General features: G+C 37.1%; 3 protein-coding genes and 1 pseudogene across 7 annotated transcripts in view; 1 reads left to right on the top strand and 3 right to left on the bottom strand.

Annotated features, from left to right (window-relative positions):
* The window catches only part of LOC144648214 (uncharacterized), an 82462-nt gene extending 75146 nt beyond the window's left edge, over positions 1–7316 (bottom strand). The window contains exon 1 of the mRNA XM_078507832.1: positions 6486–7316. Within this exon, the coding sequence (XP_078363958.1) occupies positions 6486–6686 (201 nt within the window). The 5' untranslated portion in view covers positions 6687–7316. The remainder of the gene's footprint in view (positions 1–6485) is intronic.
* Positions 1–24395, top strand: part of LOC144651835 (uncharacterized) — a 216332-nt gene that overhangs the window by 100915 nt on the left and 91022 nt on the right. The window lies entirely within an intron of this gene.
* LOC144651622 (collagen triple helix repeat-containing protein 1-like) lies at positions 4801–5958 on the bottom strand. The gene is made up of 2 exons (XM_078511559.1): positions 5584–5958; positions 4801–5315 (listed from the first exon to the last, which is right to left on the bottom strand). Exons 1-2 carry the CDS (start codon positions 5956–5958, stop codon positions 4962–4964), a joined length of 729 nt encoding a protein of 242 aa, XP_078367685.1. The 3' UTR covers positions 4801–4961.
* On the bottom strand, positions 19875–24153 carry LOC144648213 (uncharacterized; annotated as a pseudogene). The gene is made up of 5 exons (XR_013569673.1): positions 24139–24153; positions 22896–22934; positions 21506–21601; positions 20604–20918; positions 19875–20429 (listed from the first exon to the last, which is right to left on the bottom strand). The product of XR_013569673.1 is annotated as an uncharacterized LOC144648213 (transcript).

Below are 24395 nucleotides of genomic sequence, written 5' to 3'. Positions count from 1 at the left end.
CGAATGAGCACAGGGAGAGCACAAAAGTTGAGGAATTGAATAAATTGATAGAAGAATATTACTCACGTGGCTCCGTTTGTTGCTTGTGCTGTTTTTAATTATGCGCAGTCAATAGATACGACATCACTGTTGTTGTATACTGAGTTGTCTTGTGCGCGAGCGGATCTCAAAGATGCTATTTATGTATCCTGTTCCTCCTAGATTAAATGCCATGCATATAAACAAGTATGTTTGCTAAGAGCCCACGAAAATGTAACCGGAAGTGATAGTTAGAGGGATTTCACCGGAAGCTGGTAAAGACTTATGTAACAAGCTACATAAAATCATTTATTTTTGCAAAATAAATATCCTTTTTTCCCTTTATAATAACTGTGGTGGTCACCCTGAGAAGTGCGTAGGGAAGGTAGCCGCCGAGCAGGCTCCTGAGTAGGGCAGAACGAAAACGATCTGCAAAAACGGAAAACGGTAATTCAAGACAACACTGGATGCTGATTTGAAATATTTTTTTGTTTCACGGATCAGGATCGTGGGAATTAAATTTGGCCACCATTAGCATATAAGAAAAATATTTAATTTCGGATGGAACTAGTCAACCACGAAATGTCACGCAAGGTGTTTTCTTACCATCTTGTTTGTCAGTCGCAACATTGTTAGACGCAGGTAAAGGGGATAGGGGGGGGGGGTGCATTTTTTGTCCCCCCGCATGGCTCCCCTAAAGTGCTCACGAGACCAGCGCAGTTGTAAGCTCTAAGAGCTCTTGTTGCTTCTTAGTGTAGCTAGCTCCTCTTCTGACAACGTAGAAAATTTCTCTTTGTTGTTACTATTGCTGAAAACCTCAAAAGGAATAGAAAAACGTAGCAAACTTGCCTTATAAAATTCCGCCATTGTCGACTAAAACAGGACAAGTTTACAGGGCTGACGCTATGCTTTGTGCTTACTTATTGGCTAATATCCGTCACATGTTGTTTTTTCTTCGATTTGATTGGCTGAGACGAAACTGTCCAATTTTTCTTAAATTGGACATATTGTGAATTTTACCTGAAAGTCCTAATTGAAAGTATTCAAATTTAATCCCAAATTGGACAGTTCCCAGAAATTAAGGAAAAATAGCTGCGCTGACAATATAGGATTTACTGACGGCTATATAATTAAGGTCGTAATCATCCAAACGGTCATAAATATAACCTGAGCACTTCTGTAAATTGTTAAGATTTTACTGCGCTTAATTATTAAGTTGCTTTGCCCTCGAGATGTTGACATTGTAGTTAAAAAAGTACGTCTCTGGGAGATTGTCAATCAAGATGACTAAAATTTTTTAGAACGGAAAATATAGACGGCAAACTGATCCTGACGGCTAAAGCGGTCAAAAATAAACAAAGTGGATAAAAAAATAAAATATGTGAACAAGGTACTAGGGTACATTGTTCACCTTAATTTGATCAACTCCTTGTACATGTGCTGTCTTTACCGTTCATTTTCCTGAATTTGCTCCTGTTGAACACTGCTCGATCATGTTTAGTTTTTGAGTTCCCCATTTTTCTTAAACTTTTTCTATACTGGAGGAAACTTATTTACAGTTCACCATACAAAATAAGCGATATCTATTGTTATTTCATGATTGACACTTTTTCTTTTGTTATTCAACAACCTTTATTTAACTTACACCCTGTTGAGTATTAACTAACTTAAAGTCCGGGGAGGGCTTGATAATGTAGCAGGAAGGAGCAGGGCTGATGAATTGAATTTATGATTATTAATAATGAGGGATTTATCTCTATAAATCCCTCCTTTCAGGGATTTATCTGCATAAATTAAACGAGTGATGTTTCTGTATAATTTGTTAAACCTCTCATTAATATTCTAGGCTATGACTATTTTTTTTCCTGACAAAGCAAACTTCTCAGACAATACAGTTTTTAAAGCGAACTAATGCAAAACAATTTTTATACGTTTGGTCTCGCCTTGGGTATTTTGGCTCGACTGCGTCTCGCCAAAATACGAACCATGGCTCGACCAAACTCGCCTGATATGCCGCCGAAGCGTACCAAAAAGGTACGATTAGGTATTTACCGTACCCAAATTCAGCCAAAAGTTCGGTTATATTTTTCGCTCTGTTGAAGCCATGCTTGCAAAAAACGTACTGCAAATTATGTGGACTTGGACTTCAACACTTTTACCAAGTTCTTCTTCTGCCTTTTTTTCCACTCGTTTGTTTAGGGTTTCATTCTCTAAATTTTCAAAATCAAAATCAAGCGAAAAATTTGGAAATTCCGACTCCATTTTTTCATTTTCATTTTTTACTCGTCGGCAAACATCGCGCAATTGGCAAGCGCACTCAAGTTTAGTTTTGGCGGGAAAGTTTTTCTCTTTTTACGACCGCTAAACACCGCTAAATTTAAATTACAAAGTTCTGTTTTTATTGGTAAAACCTCCTCCTTAATTCATCGTACAGTAACACTACTTTACTACTTTACCGTGATATGGGGCATATCAGGTCAGTGACTTGATATCGTAGGATATCAGGACAGTAGATCGCGCTTCTGATTGGCTACTTGCGAATTTGGGTACGGTAAAAGCCATATAGCCATCGATCCCAAACATTTCTTAGGTTCACTTTTACTAACATTTTAAGTCTTTCGAAATTAAAAATTAAAGCCTCCTTCTGTTTCTAAATTCATTTTGGAAATATAAAATTCAAGAAAAAACAAAATTGACATAAGCGATTTGCTAAGCTCAGTTGAATTTGTCGCTGCATATTGCCTCAGTTAAAATTCCTTCAGCTTGCTGATTATGTTGTTTGAATACAACAACGCGCGTCTTATTCTTGAAAACATAACGACTTATCTGGATTTCGGTTCGGTTGAAAAGCTATGGCCACAGTGACCATGTTCCTGTCGTTGGTTCAACCCTTCGTAAAATGTCCTTGCCGTTTCTCTGGAGGTGTTTCTTCGTACGTTATGGGCGCTGTACAAAATACACTAACCCGCTCCTTGCGAAAATCACACAGAACAAAACAAATCATGCATCAAAACACCAAAACAGTCTTGTGTTATTCAAATAAACTTGACAAGTCACAATGGCTGCGGTCACATCTAGGCTCTGCAGTATTTTTGTATCAATTTTTGCTGGTGTGCCATTGTGTGCCATAATGTGAATTAGAAGATTGTTGCTGGGATTGTCAGCTATTCGCGACTTATCTTTGGCGAAGCAGACGAATCTAGTTTCGTTTATATAATGATAATCTATCTGTGCGAGAGATTACAACTTGCATAGGTTACGGAGTTTATGTAGAATTTTTAGCTTTACACCACACGGGCAGAGTTTTAGCTTGGACAGACTGATCCAGAGATAAAACAGATGTGTGGCTATGTCACCGGTCTTTCAATATTTCATATGTTGACTTGTTTACTTTTAAAAATCTCGTATTTACCGTATTTATTCGATTAAGCGTCCAGGAAGCTTATTAAATTTTTGGAACTTGAGAGTGGGCGCTTATTCGAGGTGGGCGCTCATTCGAGGCTGGGCGCTTATTGAATTTTCATTATTTTTATCAAGTAGTATATTCATTTCGCTAGAAAACAATGTATAATAACTAAACGTGAAGATCAAGCAAAGCTAAATTTTAACTGTTCATTGAGAGTTTCAGTAAAAAACTCGTTCTTTGGTGTAGTCTCTTAGTAGTACTTAGTCAATTTCAATTTCAACATCGATAATAATCAAAATTCCTCTTGTGTCCTCTTTTTAAGGGGTAGGGGAGGGGCGCTTATTCGAGGCTGGGCGCTTATTAACTTTTCCTACCTACAGGTTGGGCGCTTATTCGAGGTTGGGCGCTTAATCGAATAAATACGGTAATTTTTATTTTTATATCATAGAGTAGGGTGTCCAATCTCCGAAGTATCCAATTGATATTTTGGCTTCCGTTCTTTTTTTCTGACTATTCTTTACGCTACACGTTGAACAAAATATTGTACAAGAAAGGGGCATTCGTTATAGCCACACCATTTATCAAATTCATTCGCAGGGAAAATAATACTCACGCACCGGGGAAAAATAAATTTATAACTGAGGCAAAATTTAGAAGTGATTTTGAACATTCAGGTGGTGTTTACAGAATGTTTTTTTTTTTTAAATCATGCAATTTTAAATATCGTCGTCCAGACTGAAGGCAAAATTAAGATTTAATTTTAAAGAAGCTCTACTTGTGTAAGATTGTGTCAGTGTTCGTAGTTTATCATTTAGTGCTAAAAACACTGTGAAAAGAAAGTAAACTGAACAAAGTAAATTAAAAACCTAAAGCCCTTTGTAACGTTAAAAGGCTTTCAAAGCCTCTTAACATTACACAGGGATTCAGGTTTTTTTACCTTGTCTTTATGTTTTAGTATTCCGGCGTAGTTTGTTAATTCTCGAAATCGTAATTTTTAGTTATTTCCTCGGTTCTTGCAGATTCTTCCCCTTATTTTTTCTGACTCACGTTAATTGCTCGACTTTTTCTGACTCACGTTAATTAATCAACTGGCTCAAGTAAATGGTAACTAATTATTTTTATATCTTATTTATGCATGTTAATTTTGTTTTTTTATTTTGTATCTATTTTTTATAGTTGATGTGATGTCTTAAACGATGTTATCAACTTAATAAATGTAGATGTAAATGTAGATTGGCGCCTTACATTGTGAAAAGAAACATTACATCTGGAAATTAAAATAAAGACAGTTGCGCGCGAATAAATGACGAAAAAAAGAAACAAAACAAAAATCAGTAATAACAAAAAAAATAATTAAACAAATAAAAAGGTACCCATTCTCTTTTTCAATCTTCCTGCCTTTTATTTAAAACAGCAAATGCGAAACAATTACAAACCAAACCCAGTAATCAGACAAATGAGTCGTTATATTAAGCAATTTATCACCGTCCTTTTTAAAGCGTTTATGCGAGAATGGATGTTCTGTTTCGGAATGTAATTAAGCCTGTGGTCCAGGAACTTCTTCAACAAAGATCCGGGACACTGAACTATATCCCGTGTAGGCGTTAGCTTTTCCACCTGACGGACATTTAACGACCTGGAATCCCACGCGCACCTTCCCCTTACGGATGTTATTGCAGTGACCCTCAATATGGCGAACAGTGTGGATATTTGTATGCGTTCCTGCCGTCCCGTAGACAATACCGTCAATTGGCAGGGGAGCTGCACATTCAGCACCGTTGAAAGTAAAATACCAGCGTCTGCAGCATCCGGTACAGCCAACGATCCTTAGGGCACCAGTCCAGTAAACATGAAGTGCTGTGTCAGAGAAGTTCTTGGTAAACACACAGTCCTGTACAAAATTAATAAATAGGAGAGATAAGAGAGAAATTAACCATTTTTGAAGCGAAATCTAAATAATTAGTTGGGTTAAAACAATTAAGCCAAAGGAAATGTGATTTCCTGCCAAGATTTTTGGAGTTTAATCTCTACGCTTCAATGCTTTTTAAGTCAGCCGTATTAAACAGCGAATCATTCCTTATTTCTTCGGTATGATATAGATCAAAACAATAAAACTTGTTCAATAAAAGCTTGTGTGTTATTTTAACAATATCATTTACCTTGATCAGACCGCTGTCTCTGTCGTCATTCAAATTTTTCCACACGCACTCTTTCCAGTTAAAAGACTTCGCACCAAGAGTCCCAGAGATGCCACTCTTTCCACTCTCTCCGCGCTGCCCCTTTTGGCCGGGAGGACCCTGAACTCCAGGTTCTCCTTTTGCACCATCCGTTCCATTAATACCAGGCGTTCCTTTGAGACCTGGAGGCCCCTGGGGTCCAGTCTTCCCTGGGTTACCCTGGTCACCTTTCGCTCCTTCACGGCCATCACGGCCATCACGGCCTTGTACCCCAGGAGACCCAGGCTGCCGTGCATACCAGGGATACCACCATAACAGCTGGTTTGCTGTTAAGAAAGAAAAAATTATGAGATCCATTGGCCTAAACTACTGATTTTTTCATGATACCACCTTTATACTTTGGCGCCTGATATATATTTCCTTAGACGGAGACAATCTCCTGGAGGTGTATTGTATTTTTTTATCAGCCGACAATTTTAATGAAAATTTCAACAAAGAAATTCACCTTTGTTACAAAGAAATACCGAACGCTTCTTTTTGGGCGAATAAATTTACTTAGGTAAATAGTTATCAATCAGAGAAAGACTGGATTTTTTGTGTGTGATTCAGTTCATTTTAGGCACAACAACTTTCTTTTTTCCATTTTTTTTCGTGGCGTTAATGCTGTGAAAAACAATTTGTTTTTGTTCCCAATGTTTCTACAGAAAATATATATCTTGATATTTTCGCACGTTCTGTTAGCTCAATTCGTTCGTTTCGTATTAACTCCTTCCACAACATTTCTTTAATAAAAATAATACTTATGATTCGTCCCCGCTCCTTGCACAGAGGGTTATGGTTTTTACTCTTGTCAGAAATGATCGTTTGCAATAATTGTCACTTACCATTTTGTAGGATGGTTGATTGGTTTTGTTATTTGCTGTGGCGCAGTAAACCAACAATGACATCGCAAACAGAGACAACAAGGAGATCACAGAGACTTTATGCGAAATGAAGGCCATTTCTTCTTCACGATCTTCTGCAGGAAAAGTTAGCAGAGACAATATCACTACAAATGTCGCAATTTTTCGACATAACGATATCATGGAGTAAGTCCATAATGCCAATTTGGCTTATAAATGCATTATATTTGAATTCTATTTTGATTAAATGTTCAAATGTAAGATTGCGATTACCCTTTTTCAACCACAAACATTAAAACAAAGCCTAAAAGAGAAAGGACGACTTTTGAAATCTCTCGCGGGAAGCTAATTTTAAACTTAGCCGATAAAAAATGGAAATATACAAAAGTATATCAATTCAAACTTTCCCTCCAGCAGGGTCATTTTTTTCAGTCCTGTCGCGTTTGATTTGAACTAGTATTGGGTATGAATTTGTTTTTTCAAAGAACGCGTACGAGCGATAATTTTTCTGCGTGATTCTAATTTTCTTAATTTTTGGGCAGATCTTCACACTCGTAGAAGAACCCACTGTTATTCATTATTGAAGAAATTAATAAAACTGTTTAAAACATAGGGCATGACCGTCTTATGATTTCTGCTTTAATCTGGAATAAAATCGATCTTTGGTTTCTAGTTAGTGACAATGTTGCTATAAAATTGATACACGAAACTTTCGATGTGAAAAGGTTGAATTTTGTAGCCCGAACATACAAGCGTCTGAATCTAATTTTTCACTGGCGATAGATATAAAGAAAGCCGTTAAGCGAGTACGAGAAGGAAAAACAGAGAAAATGGTCATACCTCAAAGCTCGAAGGGTCGCTTTTCTGTTCCAAGTAGCTGTTGAACAACTTACTGTAAAGGAATGATAAGTAAGCTACGTGTACAATTGAGTTTTCAGCCTTTGTGTTGACTTTGGTTCGTGTTCGGACCAGTTTGTTTTGACCATGAGTCGAGCTGTTTCAATAGAACATTACATCAATGATAATGTTTATGACACTTAGTTGCTTTGTCTTTATACAATAAGAATAAAGATTTTGATTTCCTGTTACGTTGAGTCGAACAAATATAAAGTTATTTTCGGGGTTAAAATTACGCGATGTTTTTTCACATAGAAACTACGAAGAGTTTTTCAAACATGTAATGTATACTACTGTTTTTATTCAAGCAACGATATTTACTTTTCGCAACTAGTTGTGGAACGGTCTTTTCGAGATAAAGTGGAGATCGCGTTTTATTGTTAAAACTCTATTGTGAATCAATGCATCGTTTTTTTTTTCTGCTCACTCACTCGATCGATTAAGTTGTTTCTGTTCCATTAGTGTAGTGGACATAGTTCTCGTCAGCTTAATTGAAAGAAATGAAATATTTTAGAAATAAGTCAAACCATGGTAACATAAACTAGTAAACTAGTATCCATAGTACTGAGATAAAATTTCGACGGAATAAAAAATGTTGTGTAGGAGTTGACGTCTGTTTTAGAACAACGCCGCACATCGGATAACATCTCGTTGAAAATATTCATTTCATTAGTTTTCATGCCAGTTTTAATTCCTTCTTCATATAAACTTGTAGCTCAGTGTTTCATCACTGGTCTTTTAATATGTAGTTCCCACCAATTTTCTTCCAATGCCATTAAAAATCGAATATTTTTATAGGCGACCACAATTCACTCTTGTACCACGCATGGAAGTGTTTAATGTAACTATCTATAGTATTCAATTTTAATTGAATCAGTAAATGCTCCATTTCCAGTTCCTTCCTTTCTGGTGACCGCGGTATATTTCTACAGTCAAATAGTTCACTGGATAGATTCATTCAGTCGTTTTGTTTTTGTCTCGGCCTTGTTTTGGCTTCCTTTTTTGTGAAATACACTTACCCAGCTACCCATTTCCGCAATAAAAGCAGTGTTTAGACACAATAATGGCTCTTTAACGTTTAAGAGCGGAATTCTCTATCTTTTTAGAATTTTCGGACAAAAAGGTTAAAATCGAATTTTTTTTTATTACGCCAAAAAGACCCTTTGGGTGAACCATTTTTGAAAATATTATGTAAAACTTCCAGCGAGTTTTATTTTTTGAGAAAACGAGGAAAGTTTGTAATTCGAGCTCATGCTGTCTGAACGCCGAGGAAAACTAATTAATTGACAGCAATTTCGTGGCATTTTCGATGCGCTCGTTCTCAACTTCAGAAACTTGCCTTGAGTTCATTTTTACATGAGTATTTAACCATCTGTAGGTCTTCCTTTTAAACAGAAAATCTTCCTGAAATATGTAATTGTTGACACATTTTTACCGCGTTAAAAATTCTATCGATCGCAATTTAATTTACATACCGAATTTGACCTAACTTCAGAGGGCTAGAACACCAAGGGTATACGCTTCTATCGGTAAAACATGGGTTCTTTAAAAAGCCCTATTCTTCCTTCTTATCATATCCAAAGCGTTAGTTTGGCCCGTGAAAAGTGAGTGCGCTAGCACAAAAAATAGACAGGCATTTTTGACATGTTTTCGCCATAATTTCCGTTCTGCAGTCAACCGGGTAATGTCGAACTAAATTGTTAAAACGAATTAAATTTGGTCTTATGCTTCGCCGTTATCAGTTTCAATGAGTTTAATTTTTTGCAACAAAACTACAATATCTCAATTTTTAACAGAAAGGAACAGTCTTAATAAAAAAATAAATAAAGCAACAAACAAGACATGCTCACCAATTCTGCCGCCGTTAATTTATGCGAGGGAAGAGTTTTCATTTCCACTGAAGCGTTTCCTTCCACTTCTTAGTTTTTAAATATAAGAATACCCTTTTTACGCATATACATCTCAATTTAGACGACATTCCTGACATTTAGCAAGAATCTTATCCACCAAAACGGCAAATTCGTGCTATGTGCACTGTATGTGTTGTTTGACTTTACTCGTCACGCAAGGGAATTTATTGATATCATATTTCCAACACAAGTTGACGTGACGTAGGGACGGACCATTGAAATGACCGGTGGGGTGTTGACTTTTTCCAAAAAAACTGTTTCAAGAAAAAAGGGAAGTGACATAGTGCATAGTTAAAAAAATAAGGTAAAGAAAGAAGCAAAACGAGAAGTAGTCGTCATCTTTTAAAGGAGGAGTTTTATTTTTTAATTTTTAATTTTTTTTTTTTTGGGGGGGGGGGGTGGAGGGGTCGTATTAAACATTTGGATTTTGTGGGGGAACAGGGGAAGACGTTCTGATAAAGAAAGGGACAATATAGTTAACAGGCATAATGAAATCCCTCCCCCTTAACCCCATCGGCAAACTAAACGGTCCCAGGAGCCCCCAAATGTCGCTGCAATGCTTGTGCCCTAGAATAAAATCCTCCAGACAAGTAGGCCAAAAATGTTTGCTCCCACCCTCCTCCAGCAAAGTACGGAACTTGATACAGTGTACGGGTTATTGGGCAATATAGTCCCAATAAGAACGAGAAAGCTTTCTGCGGTTGCAATCTTCTGTATCGGTTCTAGTCGCGGTGGTGTCTCGCAAAGTCAACCTTTCACGTAATATACGATCAGCCTTGCTTTCAGTTGTCTATATTTAATTGTACGTCCATTAGATAAATCTGTTGTTTTTCCGACTCAGGTTTTCTGCTGAATTTAGAATGAAAATATTCTTATGAACATTCTAATACTCGTTTATATCGTTTAACATTTCCGTTTAGTACGCAACGGGAATCTATTGATCATGTCAGTGACGTAGCAAGGGTAAAATAAGGGAGGAGGGGGAACGTGAGCGCTGGAGGCGCGAGCTGCTAGCGGTTCTGGGGGCATACCCTTCCCCCCACCCCCCCCCCCCCCCCGCCAGAAAAGTTTGAAAACTAGAGGCTTGGAAATGTTATTTCCAGCGTTTTCCAAGAGCTATTTGTGATTTACGCATATTTCGAATTCTTTACTTCCTACACTGTCTTAGCAAACCAATGCACATTGAAGAGAGTATAACACTATTAACGTCAATTAAAAAATAGAAAACCGACTGTCTCTGTATCATGAAACCAGCAAATGTTTCACCTTTTAGAGTCATCATGGTAAGTTTGTAGTTATTTAAAAACTGTCTGAGTTGCCTTAGAACTTTTAATTAGCACGTATGTACGTTAAAAAATGAGAAGAAGTACAAATGTTATTGTTTCAAACCTCTCGGGAGATAAAATATTATTTTTCAACATTTTATACAGGTCTGTTTTTACTTTTCGGGAAAAAAACTGGGGGGCACGCCCCCCTGGCCGGCCCCTCCCCTTGCTACGGCACTGCATATACTGTTCATCGAACTATCGTGGGCATTGAACATTTTGGCTAGTGCAAATTTTTATCGTGTTATTGGATAGTAAAAGGTTTTGCCGTTTAGAGACGGTCCGTTCCATTCTATTTACAAATTTTCAACACAAAATTATATTCTTTTCAAAATCTCAGCCTCATATTTATTCTTAAAATATTCTTAAAAATTCGCAAATTTCAGCCTTGATATTCTTATTAACTGGATTCTTATAAAATAAAAACAGTGTATTTTGATCTATTTATATATGACACTTATATATGTCAACTATACTTCTTACAGGTCTGAAGAAATTTTGTCCGAATATTATGGAAAGATCCAGTATCCGTACACATTAAAAACATTAATTTAGGGTGGTTACACCTCGTATTTGTATGTCAGATCATGATGTTCCCTATTTTTGTATTGCCGTATTTTCTCAATTAAGCACGCCCGGCGATTATTTCGAACTTGGATTGGTGGACCCGGCGTTTATTTGAAGCCGGGGTTTAATCCGGGCCGAGCGTTTATCAACGGAAGGCAAATTTCTGTCAAATTTTTAGATTGATTTGTTTTTGTCGATCTCCGAGACCAAGGGGCAGTTTTACAAAGCAAGGCGATTTTGCTCTTCGTTTTGCCCCGAAAAACTTTCCCTGGGCATCTAAGTTTTACAGTTTCCCAAAGGTACATTATTTCGGATTGAACACGTTTATGTTGCAACCATGATTTATGACAAAAGGAACATAAACGGTATTTTAACTACACAAAAGAGCATGAAGTAGAGGTTATGGATACAAAGTTTTAAGTTCATAAACGCCTCGAACTGAGCGTTTCTCGTGATTTCAACGCCTGTAAGCACTAACACAAGAATGAAAATGCGTCAGTTAGAAAGACGGGAATGCGAAAACTGCTAGGTTATATTTTGTTGTACAACGTCCATCCTAGCTATGTTACGCCAGCGTTCATTGAAAATTCCAAAGTAGCATACCGTACTAGTGCCATCCATAGCAACGAACGAACGCCCCCGGCGTTAATTAAAAATAAGCAATTTTGACACGGCTTTTATACGAGGCCGGCGTTTAATCGAGGTCCGGCGTTTAATCGAGAAAATACGGTAATTTAAACCATGCGGCGGCTGAAATTTTATCCGCCAAACGTAAACCGGACGACCATTGCTAATTTCTTTTGCTTGTAGCTGACCAAGAACCCTGGTGAACACTTTGGGAGTAGCACGAAAAAATGCGATTAACGAGAATAAAGGCGAGCCGGGAAAAAGTTGCGAGGGTCTTCTGGAGGCGAAGTAGCGGAAAAATTTATTCATTCTCCCTGTCTATCAGAACAACCCAAAACTCTTTCTTTTCTATTTATTTTTACACACAATTAAATTAAATTACTTATTTACTTATTTATTTATTGATATATTCATTTATTTATTTTTTGCGCTGCTCCAAAACTAATACCTGAACTATAAACCGACTGCCTGAAGCTATATCAGGCCCGCGAGATCAGGCTACGGCTTGTTTGGCGGACAAAATTTTACCAGGTCTGTAAGAAGAACAGTGGACGTCTATATCTATCACATATAGCAAATAGATTAATTTAATAATTTTCCGCTAAGTTGCACCTTTCATGACGCCTTAACTATAGTAAAAATAGCCCCCAGTGTACATTGTGGTCACGCGGACGCAGAGTTTTACCTGTTTGTGACCTATTAGTGACCATTAGCTGGAAGGGGGTTAGTGGGCCTACTTGTCTGCAGGATTATATTCCAGGGCACAAGCATTGCATGACGTTCAGTTTTTGCCTAAAGATACAGGCCTTTTTCGTAACGCATGTAAGATTTTATACGCAAGAATTATTATAAATATCATAACTAAAATTCATTTCTCTGGTCAGTTGTGTTCTGTATTAAGCGACATTTGGGGGGACCTGGGACCATTCAGTTTGAATGGGGTTGAGTGGGAGGGATTTGATTATGCCTGTTGAATGTATCTCTCCTCTCTTTATCAGAACGTTTTTCCCCAGTTCACCCCACAAAATCCAAAATTTCTAATACGAAACCTTCTCCCACCCCCAAACTCCTCCGCTAAAAGATGACAACTACTACTCGTTTTGGTTCTTTCTTTGCATTATTTGTTTTTTCAACAATGCACTATGTCACATCCCTTTTTTCTTGAAACAGTTTTTTTTTTGGAAAAAGTCAACACCCCACCGGATATTTCAATGGTCCGTCCCTACGTCACGTCAACTTGTGTTGGAAATATGATATCAATAAATTCTCTTGCGTGACGAGTATAGTCAAACAGCACATAGCACGAATTTGCCGTTTTGGTGGATAAGATTTCTTGCTAAATGTCAGGAATGTCGTCTAAATTGAGATGTATATGCGTAAAAAGGGTATTCTTATATTTAAAAACTGAGAAGTGGAAGGAAACGCTTCAGTGGAAATGAAAACTCTTCCCTCGCATAAATTAACGGCGGCAGAATTGGTGAGCATGTCTTGTTTGTTGCTTTATTTATTTTTTTATTAAGACTGTTCCTTTCTGTTAAAAATTGAGATATTGTAGTTTTGTTGCAAAAAATTAAACTCATTGAAACTGATAACGGCGAAGCATAAGACCAAATTTAATTCGTTTTAACAATTTAGTTCGACATTACCCGGTTGACTGCAGAACGGAAATTATGGCGAAAACATGTCAAAAATGCCTGTCTATTTTTTGTGCTAGCGCACTCACTTTTCACGGGCCAAACTAACGCTTTGGATATGATAAGGAGGAAGAATAGGGCTTTCCAAAGAACCCATGTTTTACCGATAGAAGCGTATACCCTTGGTGTTCTAGCCCTCTGAAGTTAGGTCAAATTCGGTATGTAAATTAAATTGCGATCGATAGAATTTTTAACGCGGTAAAAATGTGTCAACAATTACATATTTCAGGAAGATTTTCTGTTTAAAAGGAAGACCTACAGATGGTTAAATACTCATGTAAAAATGAACTCAAGGCAAGTTTCTGAAGTTGAGAACGAGCGCATCGAAAATGCCACGAAATTGCTGTCAATTAATTAGTTTTCCTCGGCGTTCAGACAGCATGAGCTCGAATTACAAACTTTCCTCGTTTTCTCAAAAAATAAAACTCGCTGGAAGTTTTACATAATATTTTCAAAAATAGTTCACCCGAAGGGTCTTTTTGGCGTAATAAAAAAAAATTCGATTTTAACCTTTTTGTCCGAAAATTCTAAAAAGATAGAGAATTCCGCTCTTAATATCTGAATTTGATGTGGTCGTTTATCACAGAAAATCATTTGAATTTACCATTACTATTTTAGCGTTTTGCGTTAAATTTTAAGTAAAGGCTGTGTAGCCTTGATGGGGTCGGTTTCAAAACAACGCGATATGGAGAATGTAAAAATTCATTTGAGTCGAGCATCGTTCAGTAAACTCTTTCCGTTATTTTCCAATTGTAATTAAAAAGGCTGGCTCTTATATAATCACTGAAATCCTTGATTTCTCTGCACACACGAAATCTTTCTCAGGGGGTGTTCTCTTGAAGGCGAATATGCGCCAGTCACTGCATGACTCTTCAATCTTGCATCAAAAGTGTTTAATGTAATAATTATCGATTGCAGTGTTTGCTTCTAGTTGTATCTTTCAGTGCTATATTTAAGTTGTTCCTATCTATCTTGTGACCGCGGTATATTACCAACGTATAGATTCTTAAGTTAACTTAAAACATTCATTTAGTTTTAATTTCTTCTTAACTCATTTTTCAGTGTTTTCAGTTGGCATGTTTTTTCTTCTTTAGCATGCGGAAAATTGTCTTATTCATATCGGCAGAGAAAGCTTTAAGGCGCAATTAGACAAGTGAGCCGGCAACTTAAGACTGATTTAGAAATTTCTCGGCTATTCACGCTGTATAGACTAAAGTTTCCGTTCGTCAATGAAAAGCGATCTTCGTCTGATTGCTTTTGAGACTCATGAACTGCAGCCGATTTTTGGCTAGTATCAGTGAGAACTGAAAATCTGTTCCCTTATCGTAATGTAACTCTGGTTTGCTGTAGACGACTGCATGGACATGGGTCGTTTATGTTTCTATTTTTTTAAGAAAATTTGTCTCACTCATATCAGCAGTGAAAGTCAATTAAAAGGTCAACTCTCAGCCGACATCTTAAGATTTTGAAGACTGTTGTTTCACCAAAAAATATTTTCCTTTGCCATTCTAGTGCAGTCTGTGCTAATGTTAGTTCGAGTTAAGGTGACTCGATCGAAATAAATGACGTGCTGTATGCCTGTTAAAAATGACTAATAACTTCACTATTTCTGCTTCGATTTCCTTCAAACTTTCGCATTTTACTCGAAATTTATCGCAGAATAATACGCACGTCAACATATCAATGTAATTATCGTGAGTTTTGCGCGATGTTAACTTTATTGAACACACCTATTTGGATAAAACTGCTTTTTACAGAAAACTGAGCGCTAGGATTTCGTTTAAACCACTGCAATTAGCTCATTATAACATCTTATTATGACTCTCCAAGTTTCCGAGAAATCGTCGGAACAGAAACCTCGATACAATTTGATCATCAAAAAGTTAATCTCGAGCAAACTTCGAGGCTGGGAATGCTCCAGCGCTTCCACATTTCGCCCGATGTCACGCTGCAAGACTTAGAATTTAATCTGAAATATATAATAATTTTTCCACTTCAAAGGAGCTCTTGCTTTGCCACGCTTCTCAAAACAGACGATTTTAATTTGTTTGTTTGTTAAAAGATAAATGTAATTCGTATCTAGCTTATTCTTATCATCGCTTAATTGTCAAAATGGTACCTTTGCATAAAAAAAAGATCGTCATGAAGTGTCCTAAAAAGTTATATGTATGACAACATTTTATCAAAAAAAATTGACATTTCAAGACAGCCGATTCTTTGCCTTTTTTGATGATTGTTCAGTCCCACGGGTTTGTTTGGTTTCGTTAGGTTTTTCTATTTTTGCATTTATAAACATGTCAGTCAGATACAACTATACGTGTTTTGCATAATTTCATTTTAACGCAGTAAACGGTTACAACGTTTATTTTATTTTTCTTAACTATTTGTGAGACTTCAGTACTCTGGCAAATCGATCACTTCAGGCTTCGTATTGTCGGCGACTCCATACTCCGATTGACCTCAAATTTCTCCTTCTGCCCCCTTGCGATATACATAATTAAAATCGAGAAGGGACCAAAATGATGCAAATATCCAGTTTCAACGAAACATCAGAAAATAACCTCCGTTCCTCTATAAGGCTGAATGATGTTGATCCTGGATTCCATTATCGAGTTTATTGGCGATTTCCGAGCGACGCGTGCCATTTATGTACTGACTTATCACCCTCGTGGCGAAAATTTCTGTGTACAACTTCTTTCGTCCGACATCTATACAAATATCATCCAGTCGTTACCAACGGAAAATTACCAACGAACATAATCAGCAAAAATCACATTGACATGACTCCAATTATGATTTCTGGTTTTTAATAAAACATGGCTACACATGTACAAGGCTGTTCTCGACATGTTGTATCTATTAAAAGTTAAACTCTGCTGTAAAAGGAATGGAAAGGAGTACATTGCGATGGGAAAAAACACCCTTCGATTCTGTTTGTATTCTGCGTCACTAACTCGGTACAGTTGTTTATCTTTCACGAAAAATTCTAACTCGATTTTGGTTTATTACCTTTTGTTGTGAAAATCGGTACATATTTATTGACTACGCCGACATAAACCTATATTATATAAATCCGGTAATTTCTTAAATGGCGAGAAGCTAAAAAAAGCTTTAATCTGTTTTTTTTTTTTTCTTCAAATGCATTCAAAAATACCCAGAATTAAACAACACGGAGCATGGGCTAAACATTTCCCACCACAAACAATTTAATTCTCTTCTTGCCGGTAATCATAAAATCGTTATTTTCGCCGAGAGCTTATTATATATAATTGCTTTCTTTTAATTGCGCTAGTATGTGAAGTTGTGAAGGGTTAGGGTTGTGATCAGGCAAAGAATAAAGCGCCAGGGTAACTAAATTGTCAGCAATAATTCACTTGTTTATGTTGTAGTTTGTTTTGTCCGTGTTTTATTTGGTCCTTTTTTTTTTACCTTAATATCTCCGTATAGTCTAACCAAACACGAAATTATTCAGTGCAAAATGAGAGTCATCAGTGTACACGTTGCAATCCTGACGTGAGGTCTTGTGCATCTTTTTCGCTTTAAAAAAATAAAGTTTCAACTTACCTTTTCATCCTCGTCTTTCTTTTTCCCCGCATCGTATTGTCCGTCGACGTAGCAGTTTTGTAAAAATGCTCAAACGCGGAAAATCACATTTGGATCAACAATGAAACGCAATCTAATAAAGCTTAATGAGGCCATTTGCCTAGTACCCAGGCACTCTCTTCCCACCAACTCTTGACGTAACAATTACATATGCATTACGTCACAACACGTTCCCGCCCGAGACCATGCTCGTACTATGCAGACTCGGCACCAGTAAAACAGTACCATATTCGCGCGTGCCATATTCATGATTGAAAATAAAAATGTTACGTTTATTTCTGGTTTAAAAATGTTGAAAATGTTCTAAAAATTTCGTAATAAGTCCCATCGTTTCGGCTAAAACTTTAGCCTTCATCAAGGAAAGTGAAAAGGAATTTGTAAAAAGCACGTTTTGATAATAAAAATTATGCAAGTGTTAATTTCCCACGCTTCTTAAGAAAATGTGTCTGTAATACCGGTCTGCCCGATCTGGTTTGTAAAATAGATTTCGCTCATCTCTTGTGTGTTGTAAGACTTTCATGTACTAAAAACACAATTCACTTGACCGGATCATTAATTTTTTCGAGTTTTTAAGGATTTTCGGTTCACCCGAACGAGCGCTTGTAACGACCACTGTCAACGCTTAAATTTACCACAACTTTGAAAATTAATTAAAAAAGAACTACCAACTTCTGTACCAAACAAACACCACAGCCTGTTGAATTATGTCTTTTTAATTTATCACACCAACTTCCACGAACATTGAGCTCGAATCAAGCCAGCAGGAAAACATTAACGACACCCCTATCACACACATTGATGAAACACTTGAAAACGGCTCAGATTCAAACTTTATTTTTGAAAAAGTGAGGCGGTCTACTTCAATCAAACCAACGCAGTCGAAAAGTAGATGTAATAGAAAATGTTCCTACAGAAAAAAATAACCTTCTTTCAAAGATCTTCATGTTTGCAGCCATTTTGAGGGACTCGTTAGGACGAGGAGTTTCATCAACTGGCCTCGCAGACATACCTCACACCATCAGAAATAAACAAAGAATAGATATAAATGCATTGCAGTTCAACTGAAAGAGAATAAATCGTGTTTACAAATGAAAACTTGACTTACATTTCAACGATTTCTACGGGCGTAAGGTCATTGTTGTTCGAATTTCGCTTCATGATTCCAGTGATGAGTCGGTTATGCCAATTTATACTTGTGCGTAAGATTCCCAGGATTTAGATAGTGTGGTCAGAACGTAAACAATGTTCCACTAAAGCTCGACTTGTGCGAGTTTTTAGGTTATACCGCTTTTTGATGCTTTTTGAGTCTGATAGAAAATTTTCGTTTCGTTTTCCCGATATAGCTCTTGTCACAACCTTGGCAGGGGACTGAATAAATTGCGCCACTAGTCTGATCTTTTGGGACTGGGTCTTTCGGTTTGGGAAACAAATTTCCGATGGTTTGGTGTGGTTTTAAAGCAACAGTTATATTATGATTGCTCAAAATTTGCTTGATCGGTTCCGAGCAGGTGGGCGTAAAAACAAGCTTACTTCAAGCCACAAAATTAGACAAAAATTAAAAAAAGTACAGTACTGAAGGAGGAATGGCAGAGGATGGAGGTGGGAAAACACCTCGAAGGTTAACGTTAATGAAGTAACGAGGACAAACACATGTATGCCGCTTTACAAATACTGATTTACTACCTTCAGGACAACCATATGGGATAAAAATAACACTAAAGCGCCAGCGCCAGCCTCTACATAAAGGTCGTTAGGGAGAGGTCCATTATTAATCTCGTGGTTTTTTAAACTTATTCGATACTAGTCATTCTTCTTCTGCCTCTCGTTTATTTAGTTTTATCACATTTTATAAGTTTTATGGCAATTTAATCCTATACGGGTTTTAAGCACACTTTTATGATTTCGAGTTGTTTACACCAGTAATTTTGGGCGGTTTTCTGACGTTTTGAAAAAGTTTCGAAATCCAAGTTGGCGGATCCAAAATGGCGGCTGTTTTAGCATAATGATGTCATTGTCACGTGATGTTACGTCATCATCCTACGTGACGTATACCAAAAGTTAGATTTTCGGACATACTATATATCCTGTAAGTTTCACTGTGATTGCTTAAATATTCTGGAAGTTACAGGGGGGGGGGGGGGGGGGATCCGCCCCCCCGGTCTGAAAAGATCCAAAAAAGCCTGGTCTGAATAGGGTTAATAAGACCCCGACTCTAGTCCATATCGGTCCAGCAATGTTGAAAACTGAAAGATTCAGACCACTAAAAAAAATTGCCTGGTAGCAAGCAGTCACGATTTTCGCTTTTCATGTTATTATGACTTACGCTCTGTCTAATACTTTGGAACACTGAACGCGTTTTTTTTATAGCAAAGTGCATCGCAGGGTTACGACGGAAGAACTAACTTCGCTTTTTGATCTCCATTTCGTTATTTTGTTTCTAGCTATACTTTTTGTTAAATCGTATACAAAACATGGCATCTCTTTTTAAAGGATTAAGATATAGTTTCACACTGATAATACAGTCAAAGAGCCCTCACCAAAGCTAGGGGTCAATTCTGTAAAACATTTACACGTGTAATTTACAAGTGTAGCTATTGTTTTTAGAGATCAAAAACAAAAGCTACACTTGTAAATTACACTTGTAAATGTTTTATTGAATTACTCCCAGCAAAACAACAACAATGAAAAGAAAATCAAAGAAAAGAAGAAGAGAAAAATGCCTATCAGTCAAGCACCCATATCTTTGCCAATCATCCTGCGTTTTATTTATTACATGATAGTTAATAATTGATAGTTAATAACATATGATAGTTAATAATATCATCAAACTGGAAAAAATAAAAAGCACAACCACTAAACAGAACAACCACTCGTTATATAATTAAGCACTCTATCAACGTTCCATCACAAGCGTTTTTGCAGGAATGAATGTTTTGTCTCGGGATCTAAGCCTGAGGTTTTGGAACTTCTTCAACAAAGATCCTGGACACTGACTTCCAGCCTGTGAAGGCGTCAGCGTTTCCATATCCTGGACAATTACCGACCCAAAATCCCACGCGGACCATTCCTTTGTGGATGTTGTTACAGTGCCCCTCAATGTGGCGAACACGGTGAAGATTCTGAGTCTTTCCACCAACGTCCAGATAGACAATACCGTCAATTGGCAGAGGAGCTGCACATTCAGCACCGTTGAAAGTAAAATACCAGCGTTTGCAGCAATTGTCACAGCTAGCGATTCTAAGAACCCCAGTCCCCTTAAACATGGAGGGATGTGTCAGAGAAGTTCTTGGTGAACATGCAGTCCTATGAAAAATAAACAAGAGGCTAAGAATTAGAGAAATTGGTAATCTATTTCAGATGAAGCTGGAGTTTTCCTTTGTGCTTCAGTGCTTGGGAAGACGCTAAACTCTTATTGTTACGATCAAGTTATACGGTAGAAATACTGCAATACAAAACTCTTTTCGTACTAATATTTACCTTGATAAGACCGTTGTCTTTGATGTCATTCAAGTTTTTCCATGCGCACTCTTTCCAGTTCTTATAAGACACCAGACCAGGTGTAGCAAGGATTGCACTTGTTCCAGTCTCTCCGCGCTCCCCTTTTTGGCCGCTAGGACCCTGGACACCATGTTCTCCCTTTGGTCCTTGTAATCCAGGAGGTCCTATTGGTCCAGTCCTTCCCGGAGTTCCCTGATTTCCGTCACGACCGTCACGTCCATCCCGTCCGGGTATCCCTGGCGAACCAGGCTTGCCATGTGTGCCGGGTTGACATGCGCAGCAGTAGGAAGATGGCTTTGAATAAAGCGACTATCTGGTTAGGTGGAATGATATGTATGCATTTTTCGGGGCATTGAAATTAAATTTTGAAGGGCTGCATTGCATCTCTTCCTAATCGTTGTTTTGTTTAAACGGACTATGTCACGTGGATTTCCAAGTTTTTTGGTCTAAACTGTTCTAAAATAAGTGGTAAGCAACATTACTCTTGAAAAACATTGTCGTTGAACATTTAACGGAAGATAAAATCTTTATTTGGGGATAAAAATCAAACTTCGGCTATAAAATATCGATTTTTTTGAGGCCGCGTGGACCGCACCTGTAACTTGGAAACGTTGGCTAACGTTTTTAAATTGCAATCCATTTCCATCCGCAGCCAAACGCTCTTTTAAACAATTTAAGTGCTGTAAAATATCAATTATTAATAAAAATGGACCATTATTTTTAGGTTTACTACGACACAAATATAAAATTTGGGCTGTTCAAAAATCTGTTAAAATCCGTAACATAGTCCCTGTAATTACAGCCGTGAAGTCTCACGGTTTTAATAATAGCATTTTGGACACAATGCAAGAGTGAAAGTTAAATGTGTTGCATAACTATACCATGGCTTGGTCGCCGGTTTCCTTGCCGTTACTTTTTCCCGGTGCAAGACAGAGTGTAGCCAGCAAAATAAGCAATATCTTTGACATGGTGGTGAGCTGTGAATAAGAGTGTGCAATAAATTAGCAGTTATCAGTTATCAACTCGACCCTTGACCTACCAACTATTTGGTTCAGTCGACCCCACTAACAATCATGTCACTTTTATTCACAGTAACAGAAGCTTCTGATAGTAATCAATGCACTTGTAATATCTTTAGATTGCGAAGGTAGGGTAAAAAAAAATTATGTTCAAGATGGACGTTATTACATATTACAGAGACGATCTGTAAAAAAACCCACCCCCACCCGCTAGGCTAGGACAAGTTTTATTTGTCCGGAAATAACCTCCTTTGATTACAAAACTACTGCCAAATGTCAAGGATTCTAGAATTCGAGATTTCAATCATGCATCACAAGGTTCACATTAATAAGCAACTATTAACCGAGAGTTTAAAACCTTCGCGAAATTGCCAAGGCATTTTCGCTAATACTGATCTCAACTAACTCACAAAGAATAGCTCTTTAATTTGAAATTGAAGCCGTGCAATAGTTATACGGAAAAACCAGTCGTTAACCAATGAATATTTCCATTATTTCTGTAGCTTACCGGCTGGACAGAGTGGATTAAGGGACAAAAAATTAAAAAAAATATAAAGAATAGAAGCAAAGAAAATAAAGAAAGGGAAAATCACAGATAAATAAGAACTTACTCGTGAAAAAATCCAAATAGCCATTTGCAGAAGTCCTTTTTACGTGGCTTATATATAAAAAAAATATTTGGAGGAAAAAATGAAACTTAAAACTGTTGCTTGTCCGCCGGACGAAGACCGCGTTCTTGTTCATGCACAAGGTGCTCTAGATATAAACTGACACCACTGGGTCAGTTTGTAGAAGCAAATACATTGATTACGTTTGAAGCTTATACACATTTTACACCGACTGATGTATTGAAGAAGAAACGTATATCAGACAGGAAAAACAATAAGCCTTAGATTTAAGATTTTCTTTGCGAGCATTGCGAGGACATCGGACTAACATCAAGAAAAAAAAATTATTTCAACAACAGACAGCCAGTTGAGAATGATAATGCAGTAGCAATTTCATTTGTACCACTCATTTAGAGAATACGAAAAAGAGATAAATACTTGCGTATAGAACTGAACCAATAGTAAAACCTAACATTCGCAGGTAACACCCTTTAACGAATGTAAACATCGCTTCCCTTGTGAAGATATTCTTCTATATGAATAACCAGGTCTGCAATTGAACTTGGGGAATTGACAACGAGTTCGAGCAAAATAAGAATTCTTTTGACTACCAGCTTTACGAAAAAAAGAAAATGAATACTTACATTTTGTTGTCTTAACTGTAAAGGGTCTATCGCACTTCTCTAGTCGACGTGCAAATGGTCTGAAGAGTTGAACGTGATGTGTAGCAAGATATATTTCGTGCTTTATCGAGCTTGTTCGTTCTTGCCAGGTTCTTGTCTGAACACGACTGAAAACTAAACCGATGGATTGTATTTACTTATTTTAAACTTCAAGATGATTGGTAGTTGTTCATCACTAATTTAATTTTCCTAATTACTTTGTCTTAAAATTAGGCCTACGAGAGAACATTTTTTATTCATTTAACAGCTGTTAAAAGAGCCTTGCGGCAATTTGCACATGTATTTTACATTTAGCCTAAACTTATTGTTGATAGCTGATTCTTAGCAACCTTTCGCCGAACTGAACAATTTTGACTTTTTTTCTCTTTGAATTTTATACATTGCAAAATTTAATTGAACAAGGATAAAGGGACATTGCCCCTTTACAATTACACACCTACCTTTTAGTTTGTGGTAAGATGGACACCACATATATTGGCCATTTTGGTTGTAATTGTCCAAACGGTCATAAATTAGGCATAACCTGAGTACTTCCGAAATTGCTGTGCTTATTAAATTATTTAAACCCTGGAGAGGTTGATCTTCTAGTTGCAAAAGTACATTTTTCGGCAGATGGTCAAACAAAGTGACTATTATATTTGGGGGGAGGGAGGGGTGGGGGTTGAGAGGGATGGGTAGTATCGTAACCTGGAAACATTGGGTAAACTGTTCATTTAATTCCGTCTACGGCTTTTACTGTTCATTTTATAATCTGCTCCTGGGTTCATTTTTGTTTTTGCTTCACGAAGGTTTTTTTTTTTACTCGTGTTTAATTTTAAAGTTCCTCCTTATATTCAAACGTTTTTTTCGTGTTTAGTTTTAAGTTTCTCCTTATAATTAAAATTTCTTTTATGTAGGAATAAAACAGTTCATAAAGCTTCGCTTTACAAAATCAGCTTTCACTATTGCTAATTGATAATGGTGTATAGTTTTACCTCTTTTCAGAATTGACAAAGTATAGCTTGTTGATGGAGCCAGCCGTGAAATCGTACCATGAAGGCAGCTAAATAAAATATCCGGTATATGATACGATGGTTTTATCATCATTAGTTTTTAAATGTTCTGTTGCCAAAGATAGGGTTGTTTGTTGTGTTAATTAAATTTCCCGTGAATTACTCGCTTTTACTTGCTCTATATACCCGTGATGATATTATTATGGCTTCACCTTTAGTGTAAGCATTGTTTGTTGTCAGCCCGAAATTAGTGGAAAGGTGAAACACCGCCTTTCTTAGGAAGTTGCGTTGCAGGGTAACGATGAAACTAACTTAGCTTGTTGATCTCCCACTTTCGATTTTTTCTGGCTATTTTTGGGGTTAAATCTCCAAAATTGAAGTGAAAAATCCGAAAACACAACAACAATAACAAACAAGAAAAGAAAGGAAAGAGAAAAGAACAAAAAACAACAACATACAAGCATTCACA

Source organism: Oculina patagonica, chromosome 4 (genome assembly GCF_052425735.1).
Source record: "Oculina patagonica isolate OP01 chromosome 4, crgOcupat, whole genome shotgun sequence".
NCBI classification, from domain to species: Eukaryota; Metazoa; Cnidaria; class Anthozoa; order Scleractinia; family Oculinidae; genus Oculina; species Oculina patagonica.
Note: the sequence above shows the minus strand (reverse complement) of the source record. Positions and strands in the feature narration are given on the sequence as shown.

Bases quoted from the DNA above. Each gene is read 5' to 3' on its own strand.
- LOC144651622 (XM_078511559.1), bottom strand. From the start codon at position 5,958: ATGGATCTCATAATTTTTTCTTTCTTAACAGCAAACCAGCTGTTATGG. The intron at 5,316-5,583 runs GTAAATGATATT...AATTTTGTACAG, and splicing joins GAGACAGCGGTCTGATCAAG to GACTGTGTGTTTACCAAGAA.